Source organism: Episyrphus balteatus, chromosome 3 (genome assembly GCF_945859705.1).
Source record: "Episyrphus balteatus chromosome 3, idEpiBalt1.1, whole genome shotgun sequence".
In the NCBI taxonomy this organism is placed as follows: Eukaryota; Metazoa; Arthropoda; class Insecta; order Diptera; family Syrphidae; genus Episyrphus; species Episyrphus balteatus.
Window position 1 is genome coordinate 50,231,177 of NC_079136.1, and position 18,354 is coordinate 50,249,530.

Here is an 18,354-nt window from a genome sequence, read left to right on the forward strand (position 1 = left end):
TCCTCTTATTTATTATCAAAACAGACACACAAAATGAAGAAGACGAAGTATAAATATTAATATGCGTGGGCCAGCGTCATCGTTATGAAATTTTACAACCTTCGCCAGTGACAGGTAAAGGATTAATAAAATATCGATGAGTGCATTAATATTTTGCAATAACAAAGTCATTAACAAAGTGGAATTAGTTGTGAAGCAAAATGTGTAGTTTTTGATCAATTTTTGTTGGAAGAAATCCAAAATAACAAAGGGACGCCGAATAAATTTTGTTTGACATAATTATCGATGAAATAGATGTTTAACAATCTATTCAAAGCTTTTTCTATCTTTTTCACGTTTTTGTAGGTATACAAATTTTAAATCTCTATGATCACAAAGAAAGAAAAGAAAAACCTCAAAAGACAGGCCCACCATGATGGTAGATCGAGTCGCGTGCCCTTTTTTCCTTTGAAATCATGTCCCCCCATTTTTTTCCCTCCCGAGTAGAAGTTGTTTCTATACGCAACGCACTGTGCGTGATGTACACATTTTTTGCTGCCATTATGTCAGTCATGTGCTGCGTGTAGACAATTATACAACAGATTTGACACTTTTTTTGTGTATTCAACTAGCGTGCATTCTATGACCGCCACGAAGGCAAAAGATCCTCTTCATCAAGGGAATAAAAAGACAGCCACTGTCTTGGTTTTTTTTTTTTTTTTTTTGTCTCCAGACAGACGACGACAACACTGTGTAGCTTGGTAGTGGGGAAAAGTGGTAATAAAATAATGTTTGAAGCCGCGGAAAATATGCTGGAATGAGGAGCAGTTTTGACGAGATGGCCTCGCGGGATTGGGCTGATTATGGGATAACTTAAATGATGAATTGAATGGCAGATTAACCAACAAAGGAACATGCATGCCATACAAAAGAGTGCACAGATGAGAGCACACAGTTCATAAAGTGCAGATGAAAAGATGTAATTATGATGTTTTTCTTTTTTTTTATGAGATTAATAGGTTTTATGAATATGAATGCCAATTTACAAATAGATTTGAGTGAATAGATGAAGTTAGAGTTAAGGTATAGATTAGGGTGACCATTTTTCTGTTGTTTTAAAATGTTCTTTTTTTTAGTTCTCCATATAACTTTTTGTTAAGACTTAAAACGGTCCTAAACAAAAGTTAAAGATTTCAAAAATTCATCATTTTGCACTGTTTCATACTAAACTCGAATTAATTTTTTTGTGATCAAAATGGAAATATTTATTTTTCTCAAAAACACCTCTTAAGACTTTAATTTGAAAGAAATACATGCGCACACTGGAAATCAAGGCCCTATTTTTTAAACAAAAAAATTGTCTGAGTCGTTATTAACGGTATTTCCCGTAGAACCGAACGTAACCGATTTCAACAAAAATATCAAAACTATGATGTTCAAATTACGAAAAATACTATATAAAATATAGTTTTTGAATTAAAAAAAAAATTTTAAATTCTTTTTTGAAATTTTTTATATCTAAAAACCAATTTAAAAAAAAAAATGAATTTAATAAAAAAAAATCCAATAATTTTTTGTTTTACGAGGTCAAAAACGTTCAAAGAGGATTTTTTTGTAATACTCGTACATATCAAAAACAGATTATAAATTATTTTCTAAATTTTTAACAAATTTCTTAAAGAAATTAAAGTATTCTTTCATGAATTTGAAGAAAAAAACTTTTGTATTTTAAGTATGTGCATATTATTTCGGTTATATAAAAACTGCGTTTTTGACACTTAATATTCGAGTATTTAAAAACGTGATGTGCCAGTGAAATTTTCGAACTCAGCATACAAAAAATCCTCTAAAAAAGTATGTTTTGGTGAAATTTTTGATTAAAAAATCAACAAATTTTCATTTTTGAAAATACAATATTTAAAGAACGGTTTGATGAATCATTTTAAAGATGATTATTTAAAAGTGGCGTTACAATTTTTTAAGTGTTAAATTGTAATATTTACCATAATCGATACTTTTGCACACTTTGATTCCAATAAACAAATAATTCAAAAAATAAAGAATCCAATTAAAATGAAGTTATTTTTGGCACGAGTAAATTGGGGACTAGTCCCGAAAATGTTTAAAAATTGATACATTAACTTTTCCAAGAAAAGAAAAAAACTACAAAACCAAAAAGTTTATTCTCACCAGGACTTTTGATACATGAGTCATTAAATAAGCAAAAAAAAAAAAAAACTATACGACACGGACAAAATCTTTGTTTGTTGTTCTGAAAATGGACACTGGCAGTCACTTTGACCCGAAGAAAAAAAAACAAAAACAATATTATAAAGATCCATCCCATTACTTCTTTGCATGTTAACATGAAACCGGCATGCGTTCAAATCTTTTGCAGCATGCATTTAGTCTCTTGACATTTGAATACCAAAAAATACCAAATGACATTTTCTCAAAAAAAAAAAAACATCCTCTCTCTCCTCATTTTACAACACTGTTTCTTGTTCTTTAAACAAAAACAAACAAAAAAAATAAATGCAATAAGATTCTGAACATCTTTTGAGTGTTTCGCCTTCTTAATTTTCAGATGCTTGCAATTCCGGCACAAAAACAATCTGCATTCAAAGTGCAAACATGTGTTAAGTGTTCAATAGCAAATGTTTTTTTTTTCGATTTTGTTTTTGTTTTCAATACCTACAACAAGGAATAAAAATGTTCCTTATTCTCACACAACATCATTATTGGCCATGTGATTTATTAGCTTTGTGGAATTTCCAAAAAAAAAAACAAGGAGAATAACAAAACCCAAAACTCCATGACAAGGTCTCGTTTTCATTAATTGCATTTGCGTGAAAAGCCATTAGGGTTACCATTGTTCCACAAAAAAAGAAACATTTGGTGATCCTGGCGCCCAATGATAAACGTTCCACAATTGTCTTTATGATCTATAATTTCGACAAAAAAAACTTAACAAACAGTTTATCTCCAATTTTTAGTAGAATTTAAGTGTTCTTAGAAATTTTGCTTTATAGAGTTGCCACTTTTGGGGTAGGTACAAGATTTATTTTTCACTATCCATAGCTACACTGTTCACAGTAAAGGCACTTCTTAAAGAAACAAATTGATCCTGACAAGAAAGTTCGAATAAATCTTTCGAAAATATTTAAAACGCAAATAAAAAATTCTTCTTGACTTAATTGGATTCCAATTAACGATAAAAATAAAAGCAATTAAAATTAAAAAAAAAAAAAAAATATAAAAACTTACCTAAAATAAATTCCACAGTTTCAAATTCAGTTGGAGCAGTCGTTGATTGCGAGGGCAATTTTCTTGATGCCACATAATTAATTTGAAATATTGAAATAACTAAAATTACAAGAACTAGGGAATTTGTAAGCAAATCTGGAAATGCTGTTAATTTTCTCAATATTTTCATTTTGGAACGTTTTTGTGAGGTCGTTGTAAATAAACAAACATTTGAATGAGTAATTTTGTGGGAATTCGTTGAATTTTGCATATTGCTGGTGAATGAACAAAAAATAATATTTATATATTTTTTTTTTGTAGAATATAATTTATTTTGTTTGGATTTTTCTTGGCAACAAAAAACCAATTGTTTTGACTAAAATGGTATGTTGTTATTAAAAGTTGATTTTTTTTTTATTTGTATATTTTTGATCAAATTGCTGTTTCTTGGTAATCGAACATTATTCACTGGGAAGTTTACTTTTTGTTTTGTTGCAATTATTGTTGGGGTGTGTGTTTGTCAATGCATTATGGTGCTGAAAAGAAAGAAAAAGAAAATTAACTTGAATACAAACTTATAAATCAAAAATATTGAATTAAAAACAATAAAACAGAAAACAGATTTTAGCATTCTTTTTTAATCTCGTTTCTATGTAGGTATATAAATATTTTTAAAAATTGCAAAAAGTGAAAAAGAATGTTGCAGCATCTTGAAGCAATCGAAAATCAATCCTAATAAAAATTATGACAAAATAAAACTTTTTTTCAAATTACCAATCTCTTAAAAATCAAAATTTGTTTTTTTTTTTCAGTGTAAAAAATTGTCCTCTTAAATCTTTTTCTCAATTAACGTTTGATATCCAATCAAATTCTATAACTGTTTTGGTATGTATTCAAAACATATATTGCAAAAACTTATTTCAAAATACATAAAAGTAAACCACAAACCAAAATAGTTATGCCATTTGATGGGAGAACCATGGTTAATTGAGAAAAAGTGAAAGAACGACAATTTTTACACTAAAAAAAAACTAACTTAGATTTTTAAGAGATTGGTTATTTGAAAACAGTATTTTTGTCATAATTTTTGAACTAAGGGTGGGCTAATGAAAAAAAAGGTGATGTAATTTATTGGAATTACCAAGGTTAGTTGAGAAAGGTCTAAAAAGTTCTATTCGCATACTAAAAAAGAAATCACCTCAAACACCATTTTATGTTTGTTGTTACTTTTGAAAAATGTTTGGATAGATTTAATATGAATGTAGCTTTTCTAGGTGCTTATATGGCAAAACAAAAATATTAATGATTTTTATAATAGATTTTTTCTACTGTAAAAATCATCGATTTTTTGGTTTTTTTTTATTTTGTGGTTTTTTAGGTGAAATCAAACAAATTAACTTAAGCTTCTTCACAGAAATTTTATATGGACTACATTCAATCAATCTAGAATTCTAAGGCAAATTAATAACATTTGAAGCACAATGCCCACACCAGTGGATTAACTTTTTCTAAATTATACCTAAACTAAAAAAAGGTCACTATGGTGTATGCGTACTATTTTTTTTTGTGAGGTGAATAAAAACTAATGCTTCTATAAATTTTAAACTAAGCGTAAGATAGCGAAAATAAAAATTGTGGCATCCTGGGAAAACCTTGGGCAAACAAACCACGATTTTAAACTAACGATTTTTTTACAGGAAAAGAATTACAATTTTTTCGGTTTCTGATATGAATAAAAAAGTTTTTTGTTGTAGCTTTTGAAGAAATAGTGGAATAAAAACAAAAAGTTGGCCTTTCTTGGGCTAACGTTGGGCAAACGAACCACAGTGCAAAATCAACCATTTTTACACTGCATACACGGTTAAAAATTCTGTAGTATTTTTTAATACAGCTCTTGTATTAAAGCAATTTTCAATAGAAAAAATATTACATTTTAATACTTCCAAAATATTAAAATTATTTTTAATCTTTTTTGTATTAAATTTCAATATTTAAGAATTAAGTTTACTACTTGTAATACAAAAATTATTAGAAAATAATCTCCGTGGGTTAAATTTTAATCTTGTATTGAATTTTAATACCGCTGTACTAGATTTAAATATTTTTGTATTACATTTTAATATATTGTATTACATTTTAATATGATTGTATTACATTATAATATAAATTGTATTACATTTTAATATAATAATTGTATTAAAATGTAATACAAATTTATTAAAAACTAATATAAAAAGTATTAAATGGAAATACAATAATATTAAATTTTAATCAAACGACGCCAGCAGCCAAAAAAAATCCATTGTTTGAGGTACCTTTTCTATAAAAAAAAAAATGAAATCAGAAAATGTAAATTTGTACTAATTTTAAGGCGCTTTGTGTTTTTTCGAAGCAAAATGCATACATTGCAGATGAATTTTGATCGGCAGTAAGATTTTACATGCCACAGTTTGTGAAACAGATTAACTAGAGAAAATAATATCACCATTATTATATTATTTATGATTAGTATTTATTTTTAGTAATGAATTGAGGAAAATTCATTTTATTAATTTTAAATACTTTTGGTATTAAATTGAAATATTTTGTATAATCTTTTAATAAAATTGTTATTAGAAATTAATATAAAAAGATTAAATTTTAATATGCAATACTAGTAATTTAATACATTTGGTATTAAATTCTAATATAAACTGTATTATTTTTTAATACAACTATATTAAATTTTAATACATTTTGTATTAAATAAAAATTTTAATACTTGTCATGTATTAAATTTTAATACATTTCTGGTGTAGACCTATATGTAACCCAAAAAATATTAAAAAATACTCCAGAATTTTTAACCGTGTACAAAAAAATTATTTTTTTCGATTTTTGAGGTGGACTCGATGCTAAATTGTAAAATTTTTTAATTTGTGTTTTAAAATAAAAAAAAAAAACATTAAAAAAAATTTAAAAAACAAAAATCATTTTGAATTTTTTTAAAGTTATTTGTAATTATAGCTAAATATTAAATAGTTTATTTTTTTTAGAGATTTTTATCATTTTAAAGCATGTATGTATTTTGTAATTTTATTTTAAAAACATTTTTTTTATAAAATTAAAAATTTATATACAATATTGACTGAGATGGCTTTAAAATTTAAAGACACTTTCAATATAAGAACAAGTTCTAGTAATACATTTTATTATATTTGAACACAATTTATGTGACAGTTTACGCAGATTAAAAAGTAGGGAGTAAGAGTTTGTGTTATACTTAACTTATTTAAGTTTCGTTTTAGCAAGTAGCCCGTAGGTATATCGTATTTTTTCTAAAAATTGTATAAAAAATAAAACGTTTTAAATGAAATTAAACATCTTTGAAATGTATACCATTAAATTTGACAAAACTGATTGATATTTTTTTGCCGGAAATTTTCTTTTTTTTCTCGATAAATATACAACACAAATATCCAATCATAGACAAGACATAAATTGTGATCTCACTTGTTTAGATATAACAGACTCAACGCATACATATCAAAGGATTTCCGATTCTGTTACATATTTTCTTCTAATTTTCATATTCATCATGTCAAAAAGAAAAACATGTTACATATTTTGCTATGAGGGAAAAAATAAATATTTTAATAATTGTGGTGACACGCTTCTAATTAAAATAGAAATTAAAAAAAAAAAGAAAAAAAAAAAACATTTATAGAACCAATTAAATTAGTATCATGCGTATTTAATGTCATAATAATTGAATGTAAGTGTTATGGATGTACTATTATTATTATGAAGAAAATGTCTGCTTCCGGCTAATTAATAAAAAAAATAAAGAGAACCCAGAGACATTAAAGACACTACACTTGCTTCAAGGGTAAGTGGCTATAATGGATCCAGACAGAATGTGAAGATGTTGTGAGTTTAATTCAATTATTATCTTGAACTTTGAAAAAGGGCGACTTGACGCCAAGTTTATCTTTATCTTGATATGAAGATGATGTTCCTTATTAAAGGGCAAGGTAGCTATATCTTTTTTTAACAACAAAGACATAAAATATAAGGTTCAAAGTGAAGTGTATGTAAAAAATTTTATGATCGAAAAGAGAGAAAGAGTAATAAAAATGATGCACGAAAACTGATAGGATTATCAGAAGCTGAATATCATTAGAATATTTATTTTAAGCCTCAAACTTTTAACTGAAATTGCAGAAGAAATTCTTTAAATCTCATGAAGAACAATCACACTCAATATTCTATTAGCAAGGGGCTTGTCATCAAAATGTATTGTCTTGTTAGTCACACTCTAAAAATAAACCTCAACAAGTCTTCGAACATATTCTATTAATCGAACACCCGCTGGCTGTCGTAAACTATCCCTGTTACATGACAGAACAGTAGTTTATTTGCGGTTGACCAATTCGTCCTTCCAATCTAAACACGCAACCGCGCCTTGCCGCCTGTCCATCGTTACATTATTAACACATCATTTGTCATTTTCAATTTAATACTCAATAAATTCAAGACCAATGAAGCACTCAACCAGCGACCGAGGAAAAGAATTAAAAATATTTATTACCGCACAAAACGAAAAAAAACCCTATGGAAGCATGGTAGAGATGAAGATATAACAAGAAGACTGGTCGTGACATTGAACTCGAGATTCCTCTGATCCCGAAATGTGGAGTCCCCATCACGACAATGCCATGATCCACAGAGAAGACCCAACTCCAATCCAAACTGTGGCGATATATTTTTACAATTATACGCGATCCACAAAACTGATTTATGTTTTGTCCTTTTAGTTCGCAAGATCTTAACGTGGGTTAAAGCTTTTTAAGGGATAAGCGAAGTGGCTTAAATCTCGAACGAGTTGAATAAATCAATTTCTGCTGCCAATAAAACAGAACGTTGTCAACAATCGGTCGGTGGCGCGACTGACTGCGAGAATGTTGGCGACGACAAACGCAGCGGTAGCCGGTCGGCTGCTGCTGATGGCTTCTGAGGTAGTTGACTTGCAACGATTTATCGCAGAATGTTGATCCTCCATTGTTGTACTTGTTTTATTTGGTATAAGTATACGAGAGGTATGACATTAGATCTGCATAACAATAGGACGGATTTGGAGGTGTCGGACGACATGTCAGATTTTGGTCGCCAAGTGTATTCTTCGTCTTCAGTCTTTTTGTGATTTTAGTTGTTCTTTTCATCGACCAGGTGTTCCACGTAGTATACAAAAATTCAAGACCAAAATCAACATCTCTTCGGTCTTCTATTCTTGGCAGTAAGACAAGATCATACAACTGCTTGCAGCAGCAGCAAAATACAGTCTTTTGATTGTCATCATATCGGGTGCGGGCAAGGTATAAAGTCACGTTTCGTTTGTATTGTTCTCTTTGGGGCATTAGCATTTCGATAAATCTCTTTAAGGTATGTGCATATTTTACATAAACAAAGCATAGCAAACATCTTCTTAGAGCTGGTGCTGGCTGGACTACTGTTTTTGAAGAAAGATTCATTGATAAAAGTGTGTGTTTTTTTGTTGTTGTTGTTGTTGTTGTTGTTGTTTATTCTTTATAAAATCTCAAGATGCTTACCTCAGTCAAGGTCGTGTTGTTACTTTGTTTTTGGTGTGCATGGATCAATAAAGATGCATCACATAAGAAATATTTTTCTTTTTCTTCACTTTTGAAGTATGAGGAATGTTGTCGCTTCCTTTTTTAATAGAAAATTTAATACAAAAAAAGAAGAAGCTCTTTGGAGAGAGAAGTGGTGTTTTTTTGAAGAATTCAGGTAATTTTTACAGGGACAAGAAACTTGAATTCCTTGAAAGGAATTTATCTTTACATTCCATTTGTATAAAACAAAGTTTTGTTTACTTGGAATTTCTTTTTGTATGTGTTGGTATTCAATGGCGGGTGAGCAAAGCATTCTCATTTAGCAGTTTTAAAATCTTTTAAATTGACTTTGGGCCAGATGGTATATTGGAATTAATATGGAAATACACGCACATCTGCTCATTGGAAATGGCAACATCATTGAACATGCACATGTTTGGTGATGTTGGATAAATCGATGCCAAAATCAGTTTTAAACGACGGAAAAGGAATTATTTAAAAAAAAATCATGTGTGCAATTCACACGTGATTGAAGTGAAACCTTAAAAATCATTTTAAAAAATCGAATAAATAATATAACTTTTTTTTATTCCATCACTTTTTTTATATGACAACCTACAATAAATTTTATACCATTTGAAAGCTTATTGTATTATATTCAGCTCAAAATATTTATATCGACCATGTCTATACAACATCTACAAAAAGAGCTAGAATTTGTTTAACCCAATTAGTTTTCATAAAAAAAAGCAAAACAATCAATTTCTTTTCTCTTATAACGCCATTAATTCCATTTTTTAAATGACAACCTATAATAAATTTTATATCATTATTATTTCACCTTTTATATGACGCTTCAATCATATTTCTACCATGCCTACAAAAAAAGTAAGAATTTTTTAAAGCCAACCATGTCGAAATTTCAAACGGAGATTACGGTACTTCCTCTACTGCTGGCTGGTCATCGGCAACAAATCTTCACAGGTGTTTTGAGGTATTTTTCAAGTTTTTCAATTAAAGATTATATAATTTGTAGAACACGTACTTTTATGTGTGATATATTAAATGAAAGGTAATATTATCAGCATGCGTATTAAAGTTAAATAAATTTGTTATGTGCTCTAGATTAAAAGATATAACGTGTTTAGAAAAAGAACATCTTTTCACCGTTATCTCACAATTTTGAATATGAAATTAATTGAAATTTTGCACAATCATAATTTATTTAATTACCTATCTACTGTATAAATTTTATTCATCTATCTGTTAAAACAAAAAAGTTATGATCAGTTGATTTTTCGTGTCGCTTTTTCGTTTCATCTTGTTTCAAATCACTACGATACTAAAGAAGTTTTCACTTCAAACAAATTTCAATAGAAACAAAACTATTCTTTCAAGACTGCTTTGCTGAAATTGAATTTGAAACTATAGTTAGTCCAGCCAAAGTGTACTTAAAGTGTAAGGTACTAGTGTAGATGTTTTTGGTGGCTAGCTTTACGTTTTTTTGAGGTGCTGAACAAGAATTTGCGCCTCACAACGATCTGCTTCGAAGCTAAATTTGTCAACATAACAGTGATTTGTGTGCACGCCCCCTACGAGAAGGAAGTCGTTGCAATCAAAAACAGTTCCTACCAGGGCCTACTACAGAGCAATCAGTATCCTTAACGTTATTTTTTGTGGCCTTCGGCCAGGAAAGTCCATCATTGTCCTAATATTCACATTACGGCCTAGTTTTCTAGTTTTGGGATCCCTACCAAACTTATCCGACTGTGAAGGATGACGATGGAGAGTGTACGCTGATGCTCCAGGGTTGGTAAAGAGACTTGTTGTCAAAAAAGGTTTCAGACAAGGTGACTCTTTAACATCATCCTTGAAAGAATTATACAGAACTCTAACGTCAACACCAGAGGCACCATCTTTTAAAAGTCCGTCCAGCTGCTAACATAATGCCGACGATACAGACATAGCTAATCGAAAGAAAACAGCGGGATGTCAGTGGTGCTTTTGTCAATTTAATAGGTTTAATGATAAAATTCATAGAAAAGTTTACTTCAATAAGTTTCTTTAAAATATTTATTTAGAAATTCGTATTCAAATTTCAAACAAACAGAATTCGGTGGAACTTTTGCAGGCCTTGGAAAATTTGGTACCTACTTATTACATAATGCTACAAATTCTATGAAAATCACTTAAAACCATTGACATTTCAATTTCTTGAAGACGGACAATCTAATGATTTCACCCCCAATTCATTCAAGCAATAACGCATGGTAATGACATGTTGTATGAAGGCATGACATTCATTTTAAACTTAATAATCATTTCAGGTCTTTAAATATCGTCGGCGTAAAGCAAAATTGTTCTAAATCCACTTTTTACCGAAAATGAGTTAATGATGCAGTTTTACTAATTTTAGGGTGTTCTTTTCGAATTTTTGTCAAAAAAATTTCATTCCTCAGATAATTTAATTTAATGCGACATAGAACAATAAAAATAGGGAAGTAGCTTTTTGAAAGTGAGCCCGAGTATTCTTGATTGTTCTAAGTCCTAACATATTTAGTTCTAAGTCCACTTTTTATTTAAGGAAAAAACGAGCAAAAAATTGTCGCTTTAAATCCAATTTGAAATTTAAAAATCGTCCCCTGTAAAATTTGCTTTTTGTGACTTTGAACAATTTTGCTTTACGGTGACGATATTACAAAAATAACCTCCTTACGGCTTCTGCTAAAATAATATGTTCCAAGCCATTATAATATCCCCCCGAAAATAATATCAATCGAATTAACAACTAATTAATGTCAGTGCGATTTAAAAAGACAATTTGATTTATTGATTCCGCACAAATTCCATTATATTCAATTAAGTTCAACATTTTTACGAGATATCAACAAAAAAAACAATAACAACAAAAGACATTAACAGGACATTTCGAAAAATTGCCTGCTGTCCACGGGACATGGTTATTTTAAAATCGTCCATCTAAACAAATTTATCTTTCCCCCAAGCACTATTTTTGTGACAGAAAACAAAATAAAAATAAAAAAAATAAAATAAAACAAAAATATCTTAAAAAAAAAGAATCATTTTTATATCTTTTTAAAGAGGAAGGTAAAAATTGTAATATTTTATTCTCCAAAAAACCACCCACGAAACTTCTGTCACTAAAACTTATAGTCACCGCCGCCGACACACTGCTGATTTTTCCTTCTTCTTCCATGGTGTTTGTTGGTCGTTGCGACGACTTTAGTCGGTGTTTCATTTATATTGTTAACGTTATTGTTATTTTCTGAACGATAAATAGAGGGTATTGTGTGTTGTATATGTTTTTTTTTTTTGTTGGATTTGTTGCATGTTCAACAAATTAAATAAAAAACCACAGAAACCGCAGTAATTTGCCGCCACAAGGAACGCGATAAATATTTTGAATTAACGAAGTGTCTCTGTGTCATGAGACAAATCGGAATATCAATTAAATAATAAACTGCCATGGCACGAGAGTATTTATATTTTTTTTAACTGCCTTTTTTGGGGATTTGATAAGTGCCAATAATGAATGTAATGTGGTCAAAATTTTTGAGAAGAACTGATTTTTTTTATTGAACTCAATTGGTTCAATTTAAACTAAAATAATATAATCGTTTGTTCTGATTTTTATGGAATGAAAAAAAGATGACAGCTTTTTGAGTATGCAAATGTAATTTTGTAATGCCGCATTGACTTGAAAATCCTTTTTATATTTAATGCCATTTTGTTCGCTCATTTTTTTTTTTTACATAAAACGAGATTTTCGACAAAAAAGGCGAGTCATTTAGCACCTAGCACTGAAACTGCCGATACTCGCCCATTGGAACACATTCATGCAACCATACAATTTGTAACTCGCCAAAGTACTGAATGTCGACACAAAGTATCGGTTTCCATTGTTAAAAGCGTGAAAAGAAGCCGCATGTGGCATGTCTCTAAGTGTGAATTTGTCTGTCTGGATCATTTGTTGACATCATCTCTTGCATAAAGTTTGTATAGGTTTAACACCCACTAATTTTATCCGAACGTTTTTTAAAATTAGAATACGTCTTCCGTGAAAGGCATGTCAAACTTGCGGCCCGCGGGCCGCATGCGGCCCATAACACATAACTCTGCGGCCCAGTCCACATTTTTAATCATTTTGAGTTTAAGTTTATAATTTAGATTTTGTGCTCCCAGCTTTCGACATACATGCTCCTTTTTTTTAACCAACAAATAAATAAGTATAGAATATGTACCTACCTACTTAAAAACAAAATTATAAACTTTTTAAAACCTAGTGGCGTAAATCAGGGGAAGTTCTGTGATTTCTTAAAGCGAATATTCTGATTTAACCTACCAAACGGCTCTGGGCCTTGGGAATTTTTTTAGGTTTTGATGATAAAAACTTTAAAACCAGCATGCAATACGTCAAATTTGGGTAAGTTTGCATCGGTGGTCGGTCGTATCAAAAATAATCCACAAAAAAATTTAAACTTTAATACTGAATATGAAAAAAGGCTTGCAGATTTATGTCTTTGAAAGACAAAGTTCTCTCGATTTTCTTCGCTCTTTTTACTGTTAAATGTACCTGTAGAGGCGAGCTGTTCCTTACATAAGTCATTAAGAGTAATGAGCTACCTATAAGCTCCAGCCTAACTAACCTTGGTCTTAGAAAAAATATGGTAAATGGAATACATTAATGTTATCATTCTTCTTGTTTTTTTTTATAAATTTGTCTTATAAAAATTTACTTTTTTTCTGCGGCCCATACAAATTTTTATCCTGCTGTTTTGGCCCTTCGTAACCATTGAGTTTAACATGCCTGGTATAACACAAAAGGAAAGAAGACAAGTAAAAACTTGTCAGACACCGAACATGGGCAGGGTTCTCAAAAACTAAGAAACAGTTAAAAATGAACATTCCCACAAATGATGAAATTCTATAGACAAATGATAAATTGACCGTTCTGAGTTCCTGGCTTCGAGTAAAAATGGATTTCACTGCAACACGCACCGCTGCAAAAAAACCCAAATAGAACGAAAATTCTCAAAAAATGTATCAATCGATATCAATTTCTGAAGTCAGTGTTTTGAACCACGAAGTTCTCACCGTACACCGAAACTTGTTTCGAACAGATAAGAAAACAGGCTTGTTAATCTATAACAACTGAACTTCATAATCAATTAACAATTAAAAAGGTTTTGAACAGAAGGATTCAAAGTGTTATCACCAATGTTCCGCAATTTTCGTAGATATTAACTGAATAAAAAACCTTCAGTAAAAAGCACTGCACTTTCAAGTTAAATTTGTTGTGGCAGTATTTTGGAGTTCCAAGAAATCACTATAAAGTATCAACCGCCAAAGCAGAATTTAAGGATCTAGCAGGAGCAACTCGAGAAGAAGCTTAATAAAAATATTTGCAGAATGAACTCAAGCTCCTCGAGAAATGGATACAAACGAAAAATCATCGTTTGTCAGACCTACACGTTAGGAAATATTTCAAAAACAAAATTTGTACTGAAAAATTCAAAGTCCCATAAAATCCCCAAACAATTTTTTTCCAAATATTTTAGCATTACATTACCCCCATTGGTATGCGTAAGGAACTCGAGGTGGACAAACGACAGAAATTTGAATTTTTCAAAAAAAGCTATTTTCGTAGATTTTATGGGACTTTGGATTTTTCAGTACAAAAATTGTTATTTTTTTTAATACCTACATATATCCTAAACGTATTTGTTTTTTTTTTTAATACATACAGTCAAACTTCTTTATAACGAACTTCTTTATAACGTAATTTTCTCTATAGCGAATTTCATTTCGTTCCCCTTCCCCTTAAAAAACATTCCATACGAATTAGTTTCTTTATAACGAAGTTCCCTATAACGAAATTCTCTTTATAAAGAACTAATTTTTTTGACCCAAGAGCAAATTCGTTTCTTTATAACGAAATGTCAATTTTCAAATTTGAAAAAAAGCTCACTAGATTTGTATACCGAGTTTTAAAAGGGAACTCCCCGTTTTGGCAAGAATTTTCTTAAAGTTATTGTATGTATGTATGTTTGGATGCATGAAAAAGGGTACATGTGTTTTAGAAATTGTACGCATATAGACAGGTGAATCGTTCGTTTGAGTTTACATTTTAAGTTAGCCAATCACAAGGCTATTTCGCTATGAGAGAATATTGATAAAATTAAAAGTGGAGAAAAGAAAAGTATGTGGCTGAAAAATTTGATGTGTCGTTCAGTACACTATCAACAATGTTAAAGAATTAACTAAAAATTTTAAAGTTATGATTCATGTGCATGTTCAATTTCAAAGTTGATATGTTTTAACTAAAAAATATAAATGAATAAATTTCCTTAAGATGAGTTCTTTTTTGTACCATATTATTTTAAAAGAACACATGCAGTATTAAAAAATAAATTTTCTATATAACGAATTTTTTATAAAACTTCTTTATAACGAAGCAATTTTTTGTTCCCTTGAAGGTTCGTTATAAAGAAGTTTGACTGTATATCCTAAACGTATGGTGGACAAACGATGATTTTTTGTTTGTATTTATTTCTCGAGGTGGACAAACGATTGCCATTTGAATTTAAAAAAAATAATTTTTGGGGACTTTCAAATTTTCAGTGGGTACACTGCACAGTGGTACCGGTTTTTTAAGAAGGGCGGCCATAGGGGATTATGGTTAGGATAGCAACAAAATATACTTGAATATGTGTGAGAATATATTTTTTTAGCAATAAAAAATGAATTAATTTAAAAACAATTGTTTTATAAAGAAATCTTGTATATATTTAATAACAAAATGTAAAAAGAAGCCTTGAATCTACATACAAACAAATGATAAGTTATTTTTTAAAATTATTTATTTGGTTTTTTTTTTCAATTTCAGTCATAAATTTTTTTATTACATTTCAGGTTTAAAGCTTGCTTAATACCATATATTTTTATAAAAATATGTGCAAAAACTTAAGGAAAACATAAAAACTTAAAAAAAAAAAAAATTTTTTTGAAAAAGTTTTAAATATGAGAAATATGGGTAAAATTGAAACAATGAATGTGAAAGAGTCAGTCGTAGCCCGTCGCACTTATTCGCAGACAGATTCAATTGTTTAAGAAACTACACGTGCTAGAGAAAATTTATGTATATGAATCATGTATTTATATTGATGACAACATAGTTAAAAGTTTCGGTAAAGTGAGAAGAAAAACAAAAGTATGGAATTTGAACCTGTCCTTTTCTAGTCTGTTTTTTATTGAAAATTTTAAATAAAATAGAATTGTAAACTCTTTAAATAAAGTACATACCTTCAACTTTAAGTTCCATAACAAAAAAAAAACTTTAAAAATAATTTTAACCGAAAAATACACTTAAAAGTTTAAGTTGATTTGGGACCAAAAATAAAGCATTGAAACCAGACTTTTTTCGACAACTTTTCATGGTCGATATGAAAAGTTCCGTTATTTTCTCAAAATGTCTGTTATGCTATCTTAAAGAATAGGCTTTTTATAACAAATATAACGAAAAATGACGTCATTATATTGACATCGATATTTCGGCCTATGGCCTACTACGGAACCACTGTGCACTGTGGTGTATGCGTATTTTTTTTTTTTTATTTTTTTTTTGAATATCTTATAAACTATGAGATACTATGAACTCAACACCAACTTGAATATCATTATTGAAATGTAAATTTCCAATAAAAATAGGTGTTAATTGAAGTTCCGACTATGAATCGATTAGATGAAGAATTCGGTTAAGGTTCCTAGCTCATAGTTTGAGTGTTTTTTTATGTTGTCCATGAACAACTACAAAACTAATGCGCATCGGTTATTCTTCCTTTTTCCCTAACGCTCACCTTTTGCCTGTGCTTATCGTATGAAGAGTAATCTTTATTGCAGTTTATTGAAGAAATTCTTTAGAATTATATTATAGACACCAATATTTACTCAATCAAAACTCCACAATTTATAGAATTCTTAAACACTAACCGTGTGCTGTTATAATAAATTGAATCATTAGCAAGGTGTTTAGAAACACATTTATAAACACCTTTAAGTCTGTTAAAACTATCATTTATTTCTCAACACCGAATCACATCTGGTGTTATAAGATGAATATTTTCAGCTTTCCCTTGTCTGCTCTGTAAGCATCTTATAAGTTACATCCCCTACAAAAGATAGAACAAAAAGTATCGTCTTGTATCTAATAGTTTTCAAATCTCAAAATGCAATTTAATTTCAATATTTCTATACGATCAAAATCATTTAAAAGATACAAAAATTATACATATACCTATCTATTTTCAATACCTAAATTCGCCAAAAGAAAAAGAGAGCAAGAAATCTTTTTGTTTTCATTTCGAATGACAGAAAAAAAAAAAGGTACATGTATTCGAAAGCTACGAAGCTATGACTATTAATTTACTGCATTTCTATTTTCTCACTTTGCGCGATTTGTTTACGTTGGAGATACGTTCTTTCTGGCTATTTTAGCGGATACATACGTTCTGAAATATATTTTAAATAAAGAAAACAGCAAATTGTATATACTCGTGCAAAGCTACATATAAATCGCCTTCATTTTAAAGCTTCAGCAGACGAAACAGAAAAAAAGCAAAACAATAATAAAACTTATTCTCTTTCTCTCTAGTGTCGATGTTCGTCGTCAGAATCACTCGGACAGACAGACGGACAGACGATTGAGAGAGTGTGTTTTGTTCTAGATAAAACACTCAGGTGCAAACGAAAATCACAAAAGCTTATCAAGATCGATGGTGGACAATATAGTAGCTATGGTTTTCTAATCGTGGATTTAAAAGAAGAGGACCTAAGTGGTTGCCTTGCGGGACCCCAGAGAAGAGAAATGAAAATTTTGGATTTGTAATAATAGTTCCCAGGCAGGAAAATATGAAATTCATGAAGGCATGTTTAAAAATGAGAAAGGACATTTCAAAAATTATAAACCTGTCCGAAATATTTTCAAAATCCTTTTTAAACTTCATTTACATTCTTAAAGGCTGGGAAGGTAAAGGTTTCTAGACCTGCTTTGCTGGGACATGTAGAAAAAGTTTATAAGTTAATTTAAAAAGCTTTTGAACATTTCAATTAGTGAAAGTGTGGGAACCCTAATTTTTACTTCAAGGTGTTTGTTTTGATTTGCACCTGAGTGTAAATATATATTTTTTTTTGTATTTCGCTGTCTTAATATTATTTTTTTTTTCTATTTAATTTTTAATTTATTTGTGTATAAAACGTCTGCTTGGTCTATTTTGTATGCTAGAACGGTACTATATTGTGATTCGTGAAGGTATTGAGTACACACACTTGACCTTGTTTTACGATCGAGAGAGAGAGGCTTGACGCAATCAATATATTTTTGTGCTTAATTTGAAATTACTCAGATAAATTTTCATATATGAATCTGCTGGCAATACAAACTACGACACAAGCATGCAGATCCAAAAAAAACTATGAAAACGTCAAATGTGTTCTTTTTGTT

General features: G+C 29.7%; 1 protein-coding gene across 3 annotated transcripts in view; it reads right to left on the reverse strand.

Moving 5' to 3' along the window:
- The window catches only part of LOC129916685 (fibroblast growth factor receptor homolog 1-like), an 89,404-nt gene that overhangs the window by 49,811 nt on the left and 21,239 nt on the right, over nt 1–18,354 (reverse strand). For all 3 annotated transcript variants that reach the window (XM_055996779.1, XM_055996781.1, XM_055996782.1), the window contains exon 2: nt 3,247–3,761. In XM_055996779.1, the coding sequence (XP_055852754.1) occupies nt 3,247–3,496 (250 nt within the window). In that variant the 5' untranslated portion in view covers nt 3,497–3,761. The remainder of the gene's footprint in view (nt 1–3,246; nt 3,762–18,354) is intronic.